General features: G+C 44.7%; 1 protein-coding gene across 4 annotated transcripts in view; it reads left to right on the top strand.

Moving 5' to 3' along the window:
- The window catches only part of LOC134945485 (SEC14-like protein 5), a 261,987-nt gene extending 243,969 nt beyond the window's left edge, over positions 1–18,018 (top strand). For all 4 annotated transcript variants that reach the window (XM_063934806.1, XM_063934807.1, XM_063934804.1 and 1 more), the window contains 13 exons: positions 4,124–4,255; positions 7,959–8,087; positions 8,534–8,762; positions 10,236–10,348; positions 10,848–11,037; positions 11,797–11,885; positions 12,617–12,687; positions 12,914–13,085; positions 13,238–13,372; positions 13,576–13,713; positions 14,213–14,461; positions 16,278–16,450; positions 17,325–18,018. In XM_063934806.1, the coding sequence (XP_063790876.1) occupies positions 4,124–4,255; positions 7,959–8,087; positions 8,534–8,762; positions 10,236–10,348; positions 10,848–11,037; positions 11,797–11,885; positions 12,617–12,687; positions 12,914–13,085; positions 13,238–13,372; positions 13,576–13,713; positions 14,213–14,461; positions 16,278–16,450; positions 17,325–17,427 (1,923 nt within the window). In that variant the 3' untranslated portion in view covers positions 17,428–18,018. The remainder of the gene's footprint in view (positions 1–4,123; positions 4,256–7,958; positions 8,088–8,533; positions 8,763–10,235; positions 10,349–10,847; positions 11,038–11,796; positions 11,886–12,616; positions 12,688–12,913; positions 13,086–13,237; positions 13,373–13,575; positions 13,714–14,212; positions 14,462–16,277; positions 16,451–17,324) is intronic.
- The last annotated feature ends 279 nt before the right edge of the window (positions 18,019–18,297 follow it).

Here is an 18,297-nt window from a genome sequence, read left to right as displayed (position 1 = left end):
TGGGGCCTCCACCCTCAGGTGTTTCAACAACTTGTTCACCGGTGGGGTTGTCCACAGATAGACCTGATGGCTTCTCATCTCAAGAAGAAGCTCCATCGTTACTGGTCCAGAATGAGGGACCCGCAGGCGGTGGCGGTAGACGCTCTGACGATGCCATGGACTTACCAGTTCGTTTACCTGTTTCCTCCAATTCCTCTAATCCCAAGAGTTCTCAAAAGACTCAAAAAGGAAAGAGTTCAGGCAATTCTCATTGCCCTTTCTTCAAACCATCTCTCTCTGCAAGCACCAACCACTCCCTTCAGGAGTTCAGAGACTTCATTCTCTACAGTTTATCAATCCCGAACTAGTATTGACTTCCTACCGCTTTCTCCTGTTTTGTTGCCGTTAATAAATATATGAAAAGGAATTATCTTCGTCCTCCTTTTTTCCTGCACTCAGGAGCATCTACTCCTCTGGTTGGTCTGAGTCCAACGGATTCACAAAAACAGCCTGCCTGGACAGTGTGGTATTGACCTTTCTCCAATCAGATTGGTTTGAACCGTTATAGGGATGTTTTGACATACCTAACGTGGAAGACTATGTTACTGGCCTTGGCTTCGGCTCGGCAAGTGTTAGAATTGGGGCCCTTGTCCTGTAAGAGCCCATATTTGGTGCTCCATGAGGATAGGGCGGAGCTCAGAACTCGTCCCATAATTTTTGCCAAAAGTGATGTCAGCCTTTCATGTGAATCAACCTATTGTGGTTCCTGTGTTATCTGACACTTCTGTTGCTCCAAAGTCCCTGGACGTTGTGAGGGCTTTGAAGATTTACATCAAAAGGACTGCTCGTCACAGGAAGTCTAACTCGCTTTTCGTACTTTATGATGCTACAAAAATTGATCGTCCTGCCTCCAAGCAGTCCATTGCTCATATTGACTATCCAACAAGCCTATACTTCGGCGGCTCTCCCGTTGCCGAGTTCTGTTCAGGCTCACTCCACACGGTCAGTGGGTTATTCCTGGCGGCTGCCCGGGGCGTTGTGCCGTGCAGCTACTTGGTCTGGTGTGAACACGTTCGTTAAGTTCTACAGGTTCGACACCTTGGCCAAGGAAGACCTTCAGTTTGGTCAGGCGGTTTTGCAGGGGTCTTGGCACTCTCCCACCTGTTCTGGGAGCTTTGGAACGTCCCCATGGTAATATACTGTTCCCCAGTATCCATTAGGACGTTAGAGAAAATAGGAATTTAATACCTACCGGTAATTCCTTTTCTCGTAGTCCGTAGTGGATACTAGGCGCCCGCCTCAGTGCTTCGTTTTCCTGCTTACCTGGTTGAAAGTGTTCTTGGTTGGATGGCTTTTGCCTTCCCTGTTCCATGTTTGGTTAGCGTTGCTACCCTTCTATAGTTAGCGTTGCTTTCCTCTGTTCTGGTTAGCTCTGCTATCTTATTGTTTGTGTGTCGGTTCGTTACCTCATCGCTTTATGTGTTATATCCTTCTCTCAAAGTATGTCCGTCTCCTCGGGCACAGTTTCCTAGACTGAGTCTGCTAGGAGGGGCATAGAGGGGAGGAACCAGCGCACACTATTGATTTCTTAAAGTGCCAGGCTCCAGTGGACCCGATCTATACTTCATGGTAATATACTATTCTCCAGTATCCACTATGGACTACGAGAAAAGTAAATACCGGTAGGTATTAAATTCCTATTTTTTCTCCAAATTTCGGAAAAACCCATATGATTGTTGTTATTATTATTATTATTATTATTATTATTATTATTACATTTATTTATAAAGCACCCCAAGTGGTTTGCAGCGCCGTACATACAGCACACATTACAACAATACAGGGTAAACATGACATCACATTACAGTAACCAAAACTAAACGTAGCACAAGTAACAATTAGCACTACAAATCTCAATACACAATACAGCTGGGATGTAAGGTAAGCAAAGGAGTAATTGGTACACTAGTAGGTGAGTATAGCCATTAGGAGAGATGAATGGCTATGAGTGAGAGGAGATGCGGGTTAGACGGCCGCTGGGTAAGTGAGGGCTGTAGTTGAAATGTGCGAGAAAAGGGCTGTGAGAACAGGAGGGAAGAGGCTCCTGCTCCAAGGAGCTTACAATCAAGGGGGGAGTGAAGACAGGTGACGTGAGGCATGAGCAAGTCTGAGGGCAGGTAGTAAGCAGGGTAGAGATGGCCAAGGCACGAGGCAGGGGGTTAGGAGAGTGACCCTGGAACTTGTTATGTGGTGTAAGGGTACGCTTTGATGAACAGGTGGGTTTTCAGTGTCCGATTGAAGCTTTGCAAGGTCGGGGAGAGTCTGATAGAGCGAGGCAGCTCATTCCAGTGAAAGGAGGCAGCACTGGCGAAATCTTGAATTAGAGCGTGACATGCAGTGACTAGTTTGGACGAGAGATAAGAGTCACTGGCCGACTGGAGAGAGCGGGAGTGAGTATGTAGAGAGATGAGGTTGGAGATGTAGGGAGCAGTGGAATTAGAGATGGCCTTGTAAGTGAGGGTGAGAAGCTTGAAGAGGACACTGTAGGGGAAGGGGAGCCAATGGAGGTTTTGGCAAAGGGAGTGGCAGATGTGGAGCAGCGAAAGAGGAAGATAAGTCTATCTGCAGAATTAAGAACAGATTTGAGGGGCTCAAGATGGGAAAGGGGGAGGCCAGCGAGGAAAGGCTGCAGTAGTCGAGCTGAGAAATGACCAGTGAGTAGATCATACGTAAGTTTGGTCACATACTGGGAGAAGAATGGCCTGATGCGAGCAATGCTGCTTAACTGGAACCAACAGGATTGAGCTAGAGATTGACCATGGGTGGCGAAGGAGAGGGTGGAATCAAGAATGACACCCAGGCAACGGAGTTGGGAAACAGGGGAGATGATGGTGTTATCAACAGTGATAGAGATATGGGGCGGGGGGGGGGGGGGGGGGGGGAGACTCTTGATGGGGCGAATATGCTGAGTTCGGTTTTGTCCATGTTGAGCTTCAGGGAGCATCTGGGAGGAGATGGCGGAGAGGCAGCTGGATACCTGGGAAAGGACAAAGGGGGAGAGGAGAGGTATAGTTGCGTGTTGTCGGTTTATAGGTGGTATTGGAGGCCGAAGAGCTTATGAGTACACCAGGGAAGAGGTGTACAGGTAGAAGAGAAGGGGGCCAATGACACAACCCCAATGGAAAGGACGGAAGTGGGTGACATGAAGTCAGAAGTAGACACAGAGAAGAAGCGGTTGGTGAGGTAAGAGTTGAACCAGGCAAGGACAGGGCTAGAGAGGCCATTGGACTGGAGGGTGCGGAGAAGGAGAGGATGATCCACAGTGTCAAAGGCAGCGGAGAGGTCCAGGAAGATGAGCAGAGAAAAGTGACCCCTGAATTTGGCCAAAAGCAGGTTGAGTTTTTTTAAGAATAGGCTAGACAAGAGCATGTTTGAACGGTGCGGGAAAGATGCCAAAAGAGAGTGATAGGTTGAAGAGGTAAGCGAGGTGGGAACAGCCAGTGGGGGAGAGGGAGTGGACGAGGCGAGAGGGGTGTGAGTCCAGGGGATAGGATATACTAAAAATGGAGGAAGTCCGCCAAAGAGCAAGATTTCTTCCAGAGGCGCTGAGCAGTGTGTGAGCATATTTGTAGGAACCGGGTCAGTTTGGAGTGCCAGGGTTGTGGTTTCGATAGGCGGATAGGGGGGCAGAGGAGATGGGGGCAAAACCCTAAGTTTCACGCACTCTGAACATCAGGCCTCATATCTGTTTAGCTTTTCAAGTACTTCTTAATGAACTTCATATTTTAATGTCCTGCTAGATCAGTGACTTCTAATTTGTAAGGTTTTCTGCTGATTGTGGACCATATTACTCTGTCTGGATAAAAACGTGGCATATTCTATTTATGGCAATTTAAAAACCAAATGATAGAGTTCTAGTGGGCCATTGGTAGAATAGGGCCCATTATGGCCTTCCTGGTATGGACAGTTGCTGTATATGCTAAGTGTTCTCTATGCCTGCCATCATCTATGGACACAAGAGTGTGCTGTCTGCCCTCTGATGACCTACAGTAGATCTCCTTGATGATCATTTTCTGTCTCCTTGACCCTGCATGTAATGGCCATGGGACCTAGTCACCAATGACGGAATCTCCTTTCTCTGCAGATTGCGGGCGTAGAGTTTGTATTTTTCATCCAGAAGAACACACTGAACTGGAAGGACCGAACATTGCTGATCGAGGCCCACAACGAGACCTTCTCCACCCGGGTCTTGGTGAACGAGACCTGCAGTTACTCTGTAAGTTTAGCAACAAAAAATCACAACCCATTATATGAAAGGCTACTAAAATGCCTATATTGACAGAACATGTGAGTGGATGACATTTACTGTTACAGTGCAGTAAACCCTATCCTCTGGCTTTTTCGCCTGACTGAAAGGTCATTTCAGGATTAACAAGACAGTGCCTATAATTATCTGGCTAAATAAAAATAACACTAAACTATTTGCTCGCAGTAATCTAGTTACACAAGACTCCAGCATTTGAGTTATTCATGATTGACAAGCCTGGAAGACATTTTGTCCTGGGGGAGCCGTCTGCTGACTGGCTGAGCGGCTGTCACATGATACAGCTGCTTACTGCACTTTAGCGATGGCTATTAATGGTCAGTGGTTTTCTTACATCGGCAATTAACCATCGATTGCTAGGCTATGTGCAGACGGAGCTCCGGACATGTGCATGGTTGGGCCAGCAGTCACCATCAGGGGACAGCCGCCGATGTTTTACCACCAGTGACCTATCATTGATGGTTAAGCCACTCACCATCAGACTTTCGATGGTTGCCAACTATCAATGGTCACTCAATGGCCACACCTACTGCATTTTCCTGCTGCTATGTCTAATACTGTATCTTGAATAGATTATTTTCCATATAAGCTCAATTAATAGGCATATGGGGATACGTTTTTTTGTCAGTGACCCAATAAGTACTGCAGGAATGAGTAACGTGTAAGAGCAGGCCGCTTGGGCATCTGTTAGCACGCCAGCTGATGCAGAACTACAAGTTACAGTTTCTGTAATAGGTGGAAAAAAGCAATTCTAGCTGGATCTGTGCTGCTATAAATCACATTCCACAGCAACGTCCCAACTGGCCCCAAGCAGGGGAGTCAGGCTGTGATAATAATCAAGGTTTAGCATTTCAACATGCAAAAATTATAAATGAACCATAGTAACCAATCACTTGCTTACTTTCATTGTCTGCCTAGACTGCTAAAAGGTAAGAGCCAATTGATTAGTTGCTGTGGTTCAGTGCAAATTATGGACCTAAATGTAATGTTAATAAATTAGCCTTATTGTCTTAACTTGTGAAGGCGTGTTGACTCGTCCCCAGCACTGTTGGTATAAGTAAGGAGCCTCACGTCAAGTAATGGAGTGATCAGAGTCTCTTGCAGGTGTTATTTGGCAATGGATAAAGGTGTTAATTTCCGAGTTGTTCGCTCGCTAGCAGTTTTTAGCAGCCGTACAAACGCTATGCCGCTGCCCACTGGGAGTGTATTTTAGCTTAGCAGAAGTGCGAACGAAAGGATCGCAGAGCGGCTACAAAGTTTTTTTGTGTAGTTTCAGAGTATCTCAATACCTACTCAGCGCTTGCGATCACTTCAGACTGTTCAGTTGCTGTTTTGACGTCACAAACCCGCCCTGCGTTCGTCCAGCCACACCTGCATTTTTTCTGGCATGCCTGCATTTTTACGAACACTCCCTGAAAACGGTCAATTGCCACCCAGAAACGCCCACTTCATGTCAATCACTCTGCGGCCAGCAGTGCGACTGAAATGCATCGCTAGACCCTGTGCAAAACTACATCGTTCGTTGTGCCCGTACGTTGCGCGTGCCCATTGCGCCACATACGCATGCACAGAAGTGCCATTTTTTAGCCTGATCGCTACGCTTCGAACAAATGCAGCTAGCGATCAACTCGGAATGACCCCCAAAGGGCCTAATTCAGATCTGATCGCAGCAGCAAATTTGTTACCAAATGGGCAAAACCATGTGCACTGCAGGGGGGGCCAGATATAACATGTGCAGAGAGAGTTAGATTTGGGTGGGGTGTGTTCAAACTGAAATCTAAATTGCAGTGTAAAAATAAAGCAGCCAGTATTTACCCTGCACAGAAACAAAATAACCCACCCAAATCTTACTCTCTCTGCACGTTATATCTGCCCCCCTGCAGTGCACATGGGGGGTCATTCCGAGTTGATCGCTAGCTGCCGTTGTTCGCTGCGTAGCGAACAGTGTAAAAATCGGCTAATCTGCGCATGCGTATGCATCGCAATGCGCACGCGTGACGTACGGGTATAAAGAGAATTGTGGTTTTGCACAGGTTCTAGCGATGTTTTCAGTCGCACTGGCGGCCGCAAGAAGAGTGACAGAAAGTAGGCGTTTCTGGGTGTCAACTGACCATTTTCTGGGAGTGTTTGGAAAAACACAGGCGTGCCAGGGAAAACGCAGGCGTGGCTGGGCGAACGTTGGGCGGGTGTGTGACATCAAAAGCCATCCCCCCAACGTTAGAATCAACGCACACGAAGTGTAAGTCCAGGGCTGGTCTTGTTTTGCACAAAATGTTTTTGCAGGCGCTCTGCTGCACAGGCGTTCGCACTTCTGCAAAGCGAAAATACACTCCCCGGTGGGCGGCGACAGTGCGTTTGCACGGCTGCTAAAAACTGCTAGCGAGCGAACAACTCGGAATGACCCCCATGGTTTTGTCCATTAGCTAACAAATTTGCTGCTGCGATTAGATCTGAATTAGGCCCAAAGTTACTTTGAACAGCATCTGTCATTTTTGTTAAAACTTTTCATGCACAAAAGTACAGAGCGCCCTCTAGTGGTCATACTGCTAACCACATGGTGCTGTTCCAGTCATACTCTGAAAGGCCAAGTTTTAGAAGTAACAGCTTATATAACAATATATTTTTAATTGACAAAAATATCTATAAAGTTTTAGAATTAACCTTATAATGTCCCTTTAATGTGAGTTGAAACATGGAACTATAAAATATAACTAGAGACCAGTTTGTGATAACATTATAACTGTTAAAGTCAGATGCAACCAACCCCGACAGCTGTCAGCTGTTCTGTCTCTGGGGGAGATGTATCAAAACTTGGAGAGAGATAAAGTACTTACATACTTACCTACTTTCGAGTTCTCCTCTCCGGGAGAAACCCGGAGAGGAGACGTTGCAGGGACCTTCGGGGACAGGGACAGGCTCTGACATCATTAAAATGACGCAATTCTGTTCATTTTAGCCACTCCCCCTCCTCACGGACATCCGACTGCCGGATGAGTCCATCCTGCCCGCTTCACTAGGGTGCAGGCAGGATGCGGGAGATCTGCCTGCTCTTCCAGTGGTGCAGGGTGCTACCCCAAAAATCGAGAGCCTCCCGCAACTTCCGGGAGAGTAGGCAAGTATAAGTACTTACCGATCAGCTCCTAGCTGCCATGTTACAGACTGTGGGGCAGATGTATTAACCTGGAGAAGACATAAGGAAGTGATAAACCAGTGATATGTGCAAGGTGATAAAGGCACCAGCCAATCAGATCCTAACTGTTAATTTACATATTGGAGCTGATTGGCTGGTGCCTTTATCACCTTGCACATATCACTGGTTTATCACTTCCTTATGCCTTCTCCAGGTTAATACATCTGCCCCACAGTGTTTGAAAAATGACAGTTATGAGCTAATTGGTTGGTACTTTATCTCTCTCCACCTTAACTCTCTCCAGGCTTTGATAAATCTCCCACACTGTCTTCTATGGGGTTAACTTTGCACAAAAACATCTAAGGCTTGAAACATTTTACGAGTTGTGGAACATACCAAGTCCGATGACACTGAATGCTGTGACTTATAGTTTCTCCAAAAAACTGGAGAGGCATTGGTTGCGCAAGATTGATATCACAATACTGGCTGTAGTGTACCACTGTGACATTTGTTGCTGGGTTCTAGGTTCACCCTGACAATGAGGAGTGGACGTGCTTTGAGCAGACAGCATCTCTGGACATCAAGTCGTTCTTCGGCTTTGAGAGCACGGTGGAAAAGATTGCAATGAAACAGTACACTGCCAACATAAAGAGAGTGAGTGTCCCCTCCCAAATATTCATCACCAGAATTGTGGCCGAATGCTCTTCCGTTTTGCATTTATTTATTTATTTTATAGAGTATTGCAGATTTGTTTTTAGTTTTTTAAATTTTTGCTGTGTGGTTGATTGATTTCTATATTGAGTCCCATGGAACAGACAATAGGAAGATAATCCTACCAAGTAATCGCCTGAAATCAGCTTTAACTATTGGACAACACACTTGATTTTTCATTAGCATGAATAGCCAGAAAAAAAATGAAAACTTTTGTTTTAAAATAAGATTCTTTCCAGTATAATATTCTTTTGGAAAATAAAAGTATTTGTTGGATATTCCTCAGCCCTTGTATTTGCCAAAATACTGAGAGTACAGTACACCATAGAGTCCGGAGTGACCTTGCTAAGAGTTCCGCTTTATGCTATGATGTATGCTCTCTTTTATAGGGTAGGGAGGTCATTGAATTTTACTTGAACGAGCTGATATCTCAGGGCATCACTCGCATCCCCAGATGGACCCCTGGAGCATCAGGGGGCTATCATAATGTTTTAAGAAACGCTACAAGCGGACATCCCTGCGGCATGGAGGGGACCGGAGCTGAACTGGAACAGTCGACAGTGCCGGGGCTACTCACAGCAGAGCCTGGTGGCCACAATCTCGGATCAGACCCTGATGGTAAGTCTTGAAGCCAGAAGCCACCAATTACTGTGTGTAGATGTGGGCGGTGTGGGTTTGTAAGTGTCATCTCCGCTCTTCTCCGTTCCTGGCTAGAAGGAGCATTTCATTTATCAGCCAGGTGTCCTTGAACCTCACACCTAGGCCTGATTTACGGGTCTCACACCCTTTGGCCACTCGTCGATCCTTAATCTAGATGTGCTTACATTGGGGGTGAATCCTTGTATCTTGTGCCGTTAGCAAGTGATAGAAGTAAACATTCCTATATCGTGGTACATTTATGAATGATCTATAGTCTGGATATCTGTATTTTCTATTACTCCATTACCTTTGTTTTCCTATGTCCATTTATTGGAAAGGCTGTACAATCGCATGGGGCCTCTCTTGTTGGCCATTGCAATAAAATGGCACAAATGCGACATCTGCATGCATCTTAGCTGACAGTCAATTGCAGAGATAATGTAATCGTTTGTCCAGATAACCGCTACTGTTGTTCCTGTGTCGTCGTCATCATCATCATCATCATCATCATCATCCATCTATGCTAATGGAGCCCCTATCTTCACTTTGGTGTGGGGCTACCGGTGTAACACTTCTTGAAGTATAGATATGTTTCCGCACCAATAAACAATCAAAACAAAGAATAGTATGATATGAAAGAAACCAACTTTAAAATTTCTGAGTACTTATATTGTCAGTTATCTAGGATTGGTGGTGCACCAAGGGTACAGTAGGGTACTACTGGTTAGTCACTATACAGAAGACAAGAACGAAAGACCCTTTGTTGGCGCACTCGTTAAGAAAACTATATAGAAGTTAAAACCTAACTTTTAATTAGATCCATATAAAATCATTTATGTTGAAAAAATTATCTATTCTATCATTTGCATAATATCCGGTGTAGTAGACCAAGACAAATGTAGAAGCCAGCCTAATGTTGACAGCAGATTCATACTTGTTTCCTTATTTCCCCCGTTTTTTCTACTTCACACCTATTGTTCTCTGATACTGTTGGTCGAAATTTCGAACTTGGAATTAATTTCCAATCAAGTGATAGGATTTACAACATACCCGGAGGGCGCCGTTGTCCAGTTCCATAATATTGAGTTATTGATATTCTGCTGCATATTAGGCTATTATGCCCTAATTATTTTTATACTCTCAGATTGTCTGTTTACCAGGGATATGCAAATGATAGAATATATAATTTTGCATGGTATAGTGGACAAAGGACTTATTTAAAAAGATATTTTTTTCAACATAAATGAGTTTATATGGATCTAATTAAAAGTTAGGTTCTGACTTCTATATAGTTTTCTTAACGAGTGCACCAACAAAGGGTCTTTCGTTCTTGTCTTCTGTATACCGGTGTAACACATCAGGCCGAGTGTCGGTTTCTTAGCCTGTATTCTCATTTGAGGAGCGCATAGGACATATTGTGCCGCGGTGAAATGTTGTATCTTCTTTTGTCAGGTGATAAACTAGAGGCCGATTACATACAGCGCTATTTGGGACAGCTCACACCCATGCAGGAGAGTGCCTTGATCCACCTCCGCCAGTGGTTGCAGGAGACCCACAAGGGGAAGGTGAGTGGCAGTCACAAGCTGATGTAGCGGGAAAGGCCAGTGACCGATTTGGCCACTCGTAGGTGCCTAAGCTTGCTATTCATATAATACAGCTGCAGGTTTGCATTTGCCATTGTCTTGGAAAAGCTTTTTACATGTGACCAGTCCTTTCCATAGACATGAACGTCTGCACCAGCTGGCAGTGAAAGAGTGCCTATAGCATTAACAGTAAATGCAACGTCCTTTGTCCTAAGCAGCCTGGATCTGGGCACTGAAGAAAATATTTGCCTTTAAAACTCTGCTTAAGAGTATTTTATTTAAAGCGTAATACAGTATTTCAGCTGTAGAAGCCCTGTACATGGAAGGACGGAGTTGCGGATTTTAGTAGGGTGTATTTGTATGAATATGATGTAGTATTGTGCAACCAATCAGATTATACTACCAGGTGTTGCACACTCACACTACACATGTACAGACACTGACTTTTATTTACCCACACTTGTTCGTTCTCCGCATACAGATCCCAAACGATGACCACATTCTGCGCTTCCTGCGGGCACGCGACTTTAACATGGAGAAAGCCCGGGAGATGCTCTGCCAGTCCCTGTCCTGGCGCAAGCAATACCAGGTGGATTACATCCTCCAGACGTGGCAACCGCCCCCGATCCTGGAAGAGTACTACGCTGGAGGGTGGCACTACCATGACCGAGGCCAGTATTGTGTCCTGTATTGTGTAATAGCTAGAAGCAGGCCAAGGCTGAATCAGAAGCCACTCATTCATCTAATACACAGAGCTTCCCTATTAAGCTGTCCACACACGTCCTATGAGATTGGCATAGATATCAGGAAACATATCTAATGGTAATGCTACTATTGAAATTGATAGGATGATTATCAGGCATGCTGGAAAATGCAATCAGGACATGACCGCTATTTATCTGCATAACCCTGACCGTGAAAGCAAAGTGATCTGTGCAATCAGTCCACGCACTATATAGCCGGTTCTCATCCTATCTGTCCATCTGCGTAAGGTGAGATTGGACCAGGCAGCTGGATCGGCGCATGTGTCACCATCATTAGGTCCTGTGGGCTAGAGTAGAGAAAAAGAACCCGTATTGCGAACACATTATACATTTTATTTACATTTCTCTTTATGATACATTGCAGCTTTATTGAATATTTACTAACATTGCTCATACTTCCAGCAACCAATAATCAATCAGCATTGATTTGTGTATTGCTAGTCAGACAATGAAAGCAAATGTCTGATTGGCTGTAACGGCTTAGTGCAAATGTGCCCCTTTGTGCAGTGTTGTTAAGTTACCGCCGCTGAGCTCAGTATCACATGGAGGCTACCACAGGGCAGAATGCTGTAATGGTCTCCCAGACCCACATTAATGCTCCATTCTGATGTAACATTGACGTATTACATGACATCAACCTAATGACTCTGGTTATCTGTGTTGCAGATGGTCGCCCCCTGTATATACTGCGCTTGGGGCAAGTGGACACCAAGGGCTTGCTGAAAGCAGTGGGTGAGGAGGCCATCTTACGCCACGTGAGTGTCTGACATAAGAGCCAACCTGTTATTATCATCATAATCAGTGCATCCTTCTTTGTAGTCTGTATACATGATTACCTATTCCTAATACTACAGGCAGTGGGCTTGTGGGTTTGGCCTACAACCCTCAACTAGCATAATGATTGGACATAACCCAAATCCCAACGTTCCAAGGATTGGCACCTACAAACTTTACATTATCCCCAAATGACCGCAGTGTAACCAGTCAGTGGAGAGAATGGGTGCTCCTGTCTAGTCCCAGTGATGTATCCTGCCCTGTGAGGCAATGTGGCTAGCTCAGCACAGTCCTGGGAATCTGAGTACCACCATTGTACTGGATAGATACATATAGTAGTAAATTATATTTAAATCTATAATGCAGAGTGTCTACATTTGGTTGCCTGGAAATATACAGCACAACATGACCCAAGCTAAACACTTAAAAGGTGAAATGTCCGAATCCCCCATAACAGTTCACAGTAGTAAAACAGCTGCACCATCCAAACTATAGAAAATGGGGAAACACTTTATTATATACATAATACAATATTGCAGTGTTTCTGTCCGGGAACATTTTGATGCACTTTTTCTTGTTGTACTGATTGTGTGGTAGAAGATGCCGTGTATTGGGGGTGCAGCATAGATCATATTACACAGAAGCCTTGTTGGGGACTGGGGATGGGTGGAATGGAGTTTGTTTCAGCTGTATATTGTATTTCGTATGACAGGTTCTCTCCATTAATGAAGAAGGACAGAGACGATGCGAGGAGAACACTCATCAGTTCAGCTCTCCAATCAGGTTAGTGAGGTGGGGAGTGTGCACTATGGGTGTGGGCCAGAGTAGTGCTAGGAATTCAGGAGTCACTGATCTACATACAGAAATTCATCTGGAATTACCGTCAGTAGTTCGTAGCGGTATTTCTGGGTCATACGTAAGGAAAAATTCCACCATCTCAAAGTACGTCACAAGTGCAAACTGTCTTCACTTCCCCTCACCTATTCTCCTTCTTTACTTTCCGTCCTAGGTCCTGGACCTGCCTTGTGGACCTGGAAGGACTGAACATGAGACATCTCTGGAGGCCTGGTGTGAAGGCCCTGCTCAGGATTATAGAGGTGATTGAGGCCAATTACCCAGAGACACTGGGACGAATGCTGATTGTACAGGCGCCGCGAGTCTTTCCCGTTCTATGGACACTGGTAAGTGAACCGATGGACTGATTCTTTCTAGATAACCGCTACAGTCTTTGCATTTCTTCATGTCAGTTTCTGAGCCACCTCACCCCTTGTTCTGTATCTTCACCACTGCTAGAGGTCATCACACCAAGCTAATCTAAACCTTCTGTCCCTAGGTCAGCCCATTTATCAACGAGAACTCCAGGCGGAAGTTTCTGATCTACAGCGGCAACAACTACCAGGGTCCTGGTGGGATAGCAGATTACCTGGACAAAGAGATAATCCCAGATTTCCTTGGTGGAGAGTGCGTGGTAAGAATGGACTCTTTATTCTGAAGGAAAAGGGAACAGTGGAGAGCGGCTGAGGACCATCACACCCATCTAGGTGTAGGATATAAATTATCCTTAGTTATGCACTTTATCTCCTCAAACATGGTACAAAACTGCATTTTCAGTTTGTGGTGGATTTGCCTGCTACATGTAATGATAACACAAGTACTTGTTGTACCCTCCAGTGTAATATTCCAGAGGGGGGACTGGTCCCCAAATCAATGTATCAATCTGATGACGATGCTGAGACTTCTGACCATATCCGGCTGTGGACTGAAACCATTTACCACTCCTCTTACGTCTACAAGGGAGCACCACATGAGGTATGTGAAGAGGGAACCCAAGTGTCCGAGATTAGGAATTTCCCGTGCCTGATGTCTCTAGTGGGTAATTTACACAGACTAAATATGAAGATCCATTGGCTAAATAAACAAACATATTTCTGTCAGATCAGTTTAAAGTGATGTAGAGGAGCGGGCAAGAGACATTGCGTGACATAGAGATCAATACGCTAGGCCACCAAGATAGTTTAGCAAGCTGGGGTATGAGTAGGGATGGGAAGAAGTATGCTCCGCTTACCCCTGTTCTATAATACATCTCTCCATAGACATACCTGATCTACAGTATATGTCATGAGGGCAAGGGGAGAACTTGGACTAGAGTAGCATCATCCTAGAAGTGGCAGAGACAAGGTTCTCACCGAACCTCCTGGCATCTAACCAACCTGCACTCTGCAATAGATTACTGTAGAGGGAAGCTCCAGATGACATGAGACCCCCATAGTAACTCCTGACACCTTCATGCTACATTGGTTTCTTGCAGCTCACTGCCGAAATCCTTGAGGTGGAGTCTGTTATCACCTGGGACTTTGATGTCCTCCGCGGGGATGTTGTGTTTAGCCTCTTCCATTCCAAGAGGGCACCAGAGGTCCATCAAAAGGATTCCGCCTCTGTCGCTACTCCTACAACCTCCTGCATCAATGTGCAGGTGATCGACAAGAACTGGGTTCTGGGGGTTGATTACAGGAGGTTGGAGGCGCCGCTTGTCTGCAAGGAAGGGGAAAGCATCCAGGTTTGTAATGTTTGTATTCTAAAATTAAATATTTTTAAGAAACCTAATTGATCTGTAATCTGCGTTATATGCCTAGGTACATATGAAAGCACTTGTTCAGTTTAAGTAGTTCGATGGTCCATAGATAGAGAAAAATGTATAGGTGGTTATGTTTTTCTTATGATTCAGTATCGTGTTTAGTATTTCTTTGACTGAATGCAGTACTCATTTGTAGTCTGTAGATGTCAGTGTTGCGATTCATGTGCTGTATGAATAGTCTGGCCAATGTATAACCTATCTGTATCAATGTAATAACTAGCTTTGAATGCACAAAGTGCCACATGTAATAAAGAGCTGACATCCCCTCACTTATAATTAATTAAGCCATGAATAAGGCTAAACTGAGCAGTATATAATGAGAAAAACCTGTTTATACAGCATGGAAGGGATGTATTAGTAGTCTGTCCTATGATGTTTGTATCTTTTCCACCATGCACATTTTCCATATGATCCGCTGACTGCAAAGCACGCTGATATTATGTGACTGGTTTTAAAGACTGTAAAATGTGCTGCGCCTCGATATATGGTTAATGGACTACTGTACTATTAGCTGTAGTTTCCCCACTCGGTCTAGTCTGTAACAAATTTGAACGTGTAAAATAGACAACGTGCACATGAGTATTAGGTATAAAAACATAATATTAAGGATTGTGTATTAACAAAAATGGTGTAATAGTGTGTCTAGCTGAAAAGTAAAACAGTTAACTGTAGTTTCCCCTGGTAATGTACATCTGTCACCTGCACATAGAGGACCGTATTTTCTTAAATTGCGTTTGTTTTGCACCGGTACCTATAGGTTAGGGGCATTCAACATTTGGACCTCCAGCTGTTGTGGGACTACACATCCCAGCATGCCCTGCCACCGTTTTGATATAAGGGCATACTAAAACTGTCATGGCATGCTGGGATGTGTAGTTTCATATCAGCTGGAGGGCCGCATGTTGAATATCCCTGCTGTAGGTGGTCCCTCCAGTGCATATCAAGGCGGGCACGCACTCTCTGCAAACTAGAAGTGCATCCAGGTATTAAGAGAAGCAGAAAAAATGCACTGTGTATCAGAGTGTAGCCTCCACAGGGTAAATTTACTAAGCACTTCCTGGCTGGTTAGACTTTTGTTTTTAATATCAGTACTGAGAAGTGACGGCTTGTAAAAGTTGCTGTTAGGTAACTTTACTGCCGGAAGGCATTTGTGTGTTTGATGAACGGGGGTTTACACTTGCCAAAGTGTGCCCAAAATTCACCTTCCCCAACAAAATGCAACTGGAAGTTGTACAATTCTTCCCATTAAAATTATAGAACAAAACCAGTTCAGGGCTGACGCTGAATTCACAGGGAACGTACCATTAATGAACCATCCCGGCCACTTTATCCCAGTTCCATAAACTCTGCTACATGTTACATCTGTTCCATACTTCGCATTGAAACATCATCATCACCCTCTCCGACACACTCTTTGGTGGTAATCATGGGAGGAGGAGCTTAGTGCCATCAAACCTGTATTTTGCGTGCTGTCTCTGCAGTTTTAATACTTTGTCATTGAGACATTGTGGAGGCAGCCATTTTGTGAGCATAAACATGAGAATGTGGACTTTCCATTCATGGACGTTATGCAGCCACAATGCAGCAGTCACGGGTTCCCTGCAACTCACACAATGATTACCTCCAATGTGTAAAGTGCACTCTTATTAAATACTAAAGTAGAAACATTATGGGATAAGGATTTCTGATATTTGTGCTGTTCACATGACATTACCCAGAACCCTCTTTGTTTTCCCAGGGTTCTCATGTCACGCGCTGGCCTGGGTTCTACGTCCTCCAGTGGAAGATGAACAGCTCATCATCTGGGTCCAGCATAGCCAGAGTGGACGATGTTCTGGCCTCGCTTCAGGGAACCAGTCACAAGTGTAAAGTCATGTATTACTTCGAAGTGCTGGCATCAGAGGACTTCAGGTAATGACCATTAAATTCAAGATGTGACTTTAGCAGCAGATAGAGATACAGTACATTGTGAGGTCAATCTGCACTTTAAATTAAGTCAGTTCATGAATATATTTACTTACAAGAAAGTTAGGAAGTGAGGTCAAATAAAAAATACAGCTTCGTGAGTTTGCACTGTATTCTTGCATAACCCATATCCTCTGCCTGAGGCAAAAAGTTAAATGGCGCTTCTCACCACTGACACAGACACACGGCCATATCTGTAATAGCACAGAGTGCTTTGAGAAACCACTACATGAAATGACATGGGAGAGAGATGGGTATTTGATCCCCCAGTCCACACACCTCCCTCTTCCCCCTTCGATGGTCTTCCTTAGGATCCTGCAGTGAGGGGAAAATTGTCTGGTGAGCACACTGATCACCAGGCAATAACTTCTATGGTACATAGTTTGAAGAAAGTGGGAAGCATTCTCTTTTAAACAAGGGTTCCCCCATATTCCTAAGGGCCATGATGAAGGGGGGTACACCACTGGAGCTCCCTTATTGCAATTTTATTTTAGCTGTAGTGCAGGGAAAGCCCCGCCCCCTCATGACATCAGTGACCTGTGATCATTTCTTAGTTGAGCTATATGCTGATGACAAGTCCCAATCTTCGTCTGCACTGAAGTGGTTAAAGTTATTTATAGTATATGTAGTATAAAGCTGATTTATATGACCTTGTTTGTGTGTAATACACAAATGCTTCTATTTCTTAAAGTGTGCCATCACATTTGCACAGCAGAGGCCACTATTGTGTACAAATGGGATGATTAAAGCACCCCAGCAGGTATTATTAGAGAAGCGCCCGTGTCCATAATCTGTTTCTTCTTTTATTTTGTTTTTCCAGAGGGTCTATGTCCAGCCTGGAATCTTGCAGTGGCTTCTCTCAGCTTAGCGGGATCACCAACAACTCCAACAAGTCTCACAGTGGTTCCCTGATCTCCAGATAACATAGGCTGCAGGGACCCTGCTCCCTGTAACACCTGGACCATAAACCCACAGATGGCCTTATTTATCTGGACAGATGAGGAGCGGCTCCCCTGCACCCATGCTGTGCCACCAGCAAATACTGTAAAACAAGCTCAAGGAAAGTGGAGCATTCATAGACTGCAGGGACCTCATGGAGATATCACTGGAATCATGATTATTGTGATATTTATCTAAACCAAATACCAAGGAGTAACATGGAAACCACTAACTCATCATCACGTACTTCATAAGCTTGCTTGTTAATTGATGACATAGGTACCACCGCTAACTTGGCTGAAAGTCACGGCAATGCCACCGCTAACATGGCCGAAGTTCTCAGCGGTGCCTCCGAGTTGTGGGGGGATATTGGATGAGTGCAATTACCAGGTTATCACTGTACAGGGCCTTGTGCGATGGCTACAGGCCCGATGTGTATAGACTTTAATAACTGCCAGCACTTTTAGCTCTTTTCTAAGTCTGAATCTTTATCTACCTAATTTATTTACATTGGCCTTTTTCAGATTGACCTCAGGTCAACATTTCGTAATGAATTAAACTATTGCTAGACCAGTTGTCTTTCGTCCTTCCTTGTTGTGTGCTCAGGTTATGTGTGTCTGATATTACACCAGCAGGCCTTGTATTAGCAGCCACGGCGGTGTTTGTGACTCTTACCACAGACAAGTCTTTGATCACTTTATAATAATACTGCTAAGAGCCCTTTCCTCATGTACATCCATTGTGCAAGCACTGAGGCACCCACTGTCAGCAGTCACCATGAAAACTTGCAGCGGCCCTATGGCAGGTGCAGTTTCTCTGTCTGAGTTTGGCCTCTGATATGAGCAGATGAGCAT

This window comes from Pseudophryne corroboree, chromosome 7 (assembly GCF_028390025.1).
Source record: "Pseudophryne corroboree isolate aPseCor3 chromosome 7, aPseCor3.hap2, whole genome shotgun sequence".
NCBI lineage: Eukaryota > Metazoa > Chordata > Amphibia > Anura > Myobatrachidae > Pseudophryne > Pseudophryne corroboree.
The sequence above is the reverse complement of the archived record's forward strand: the minus strand, read 5'-3'. Positions and strand labels throughout refer to the sequence as shown.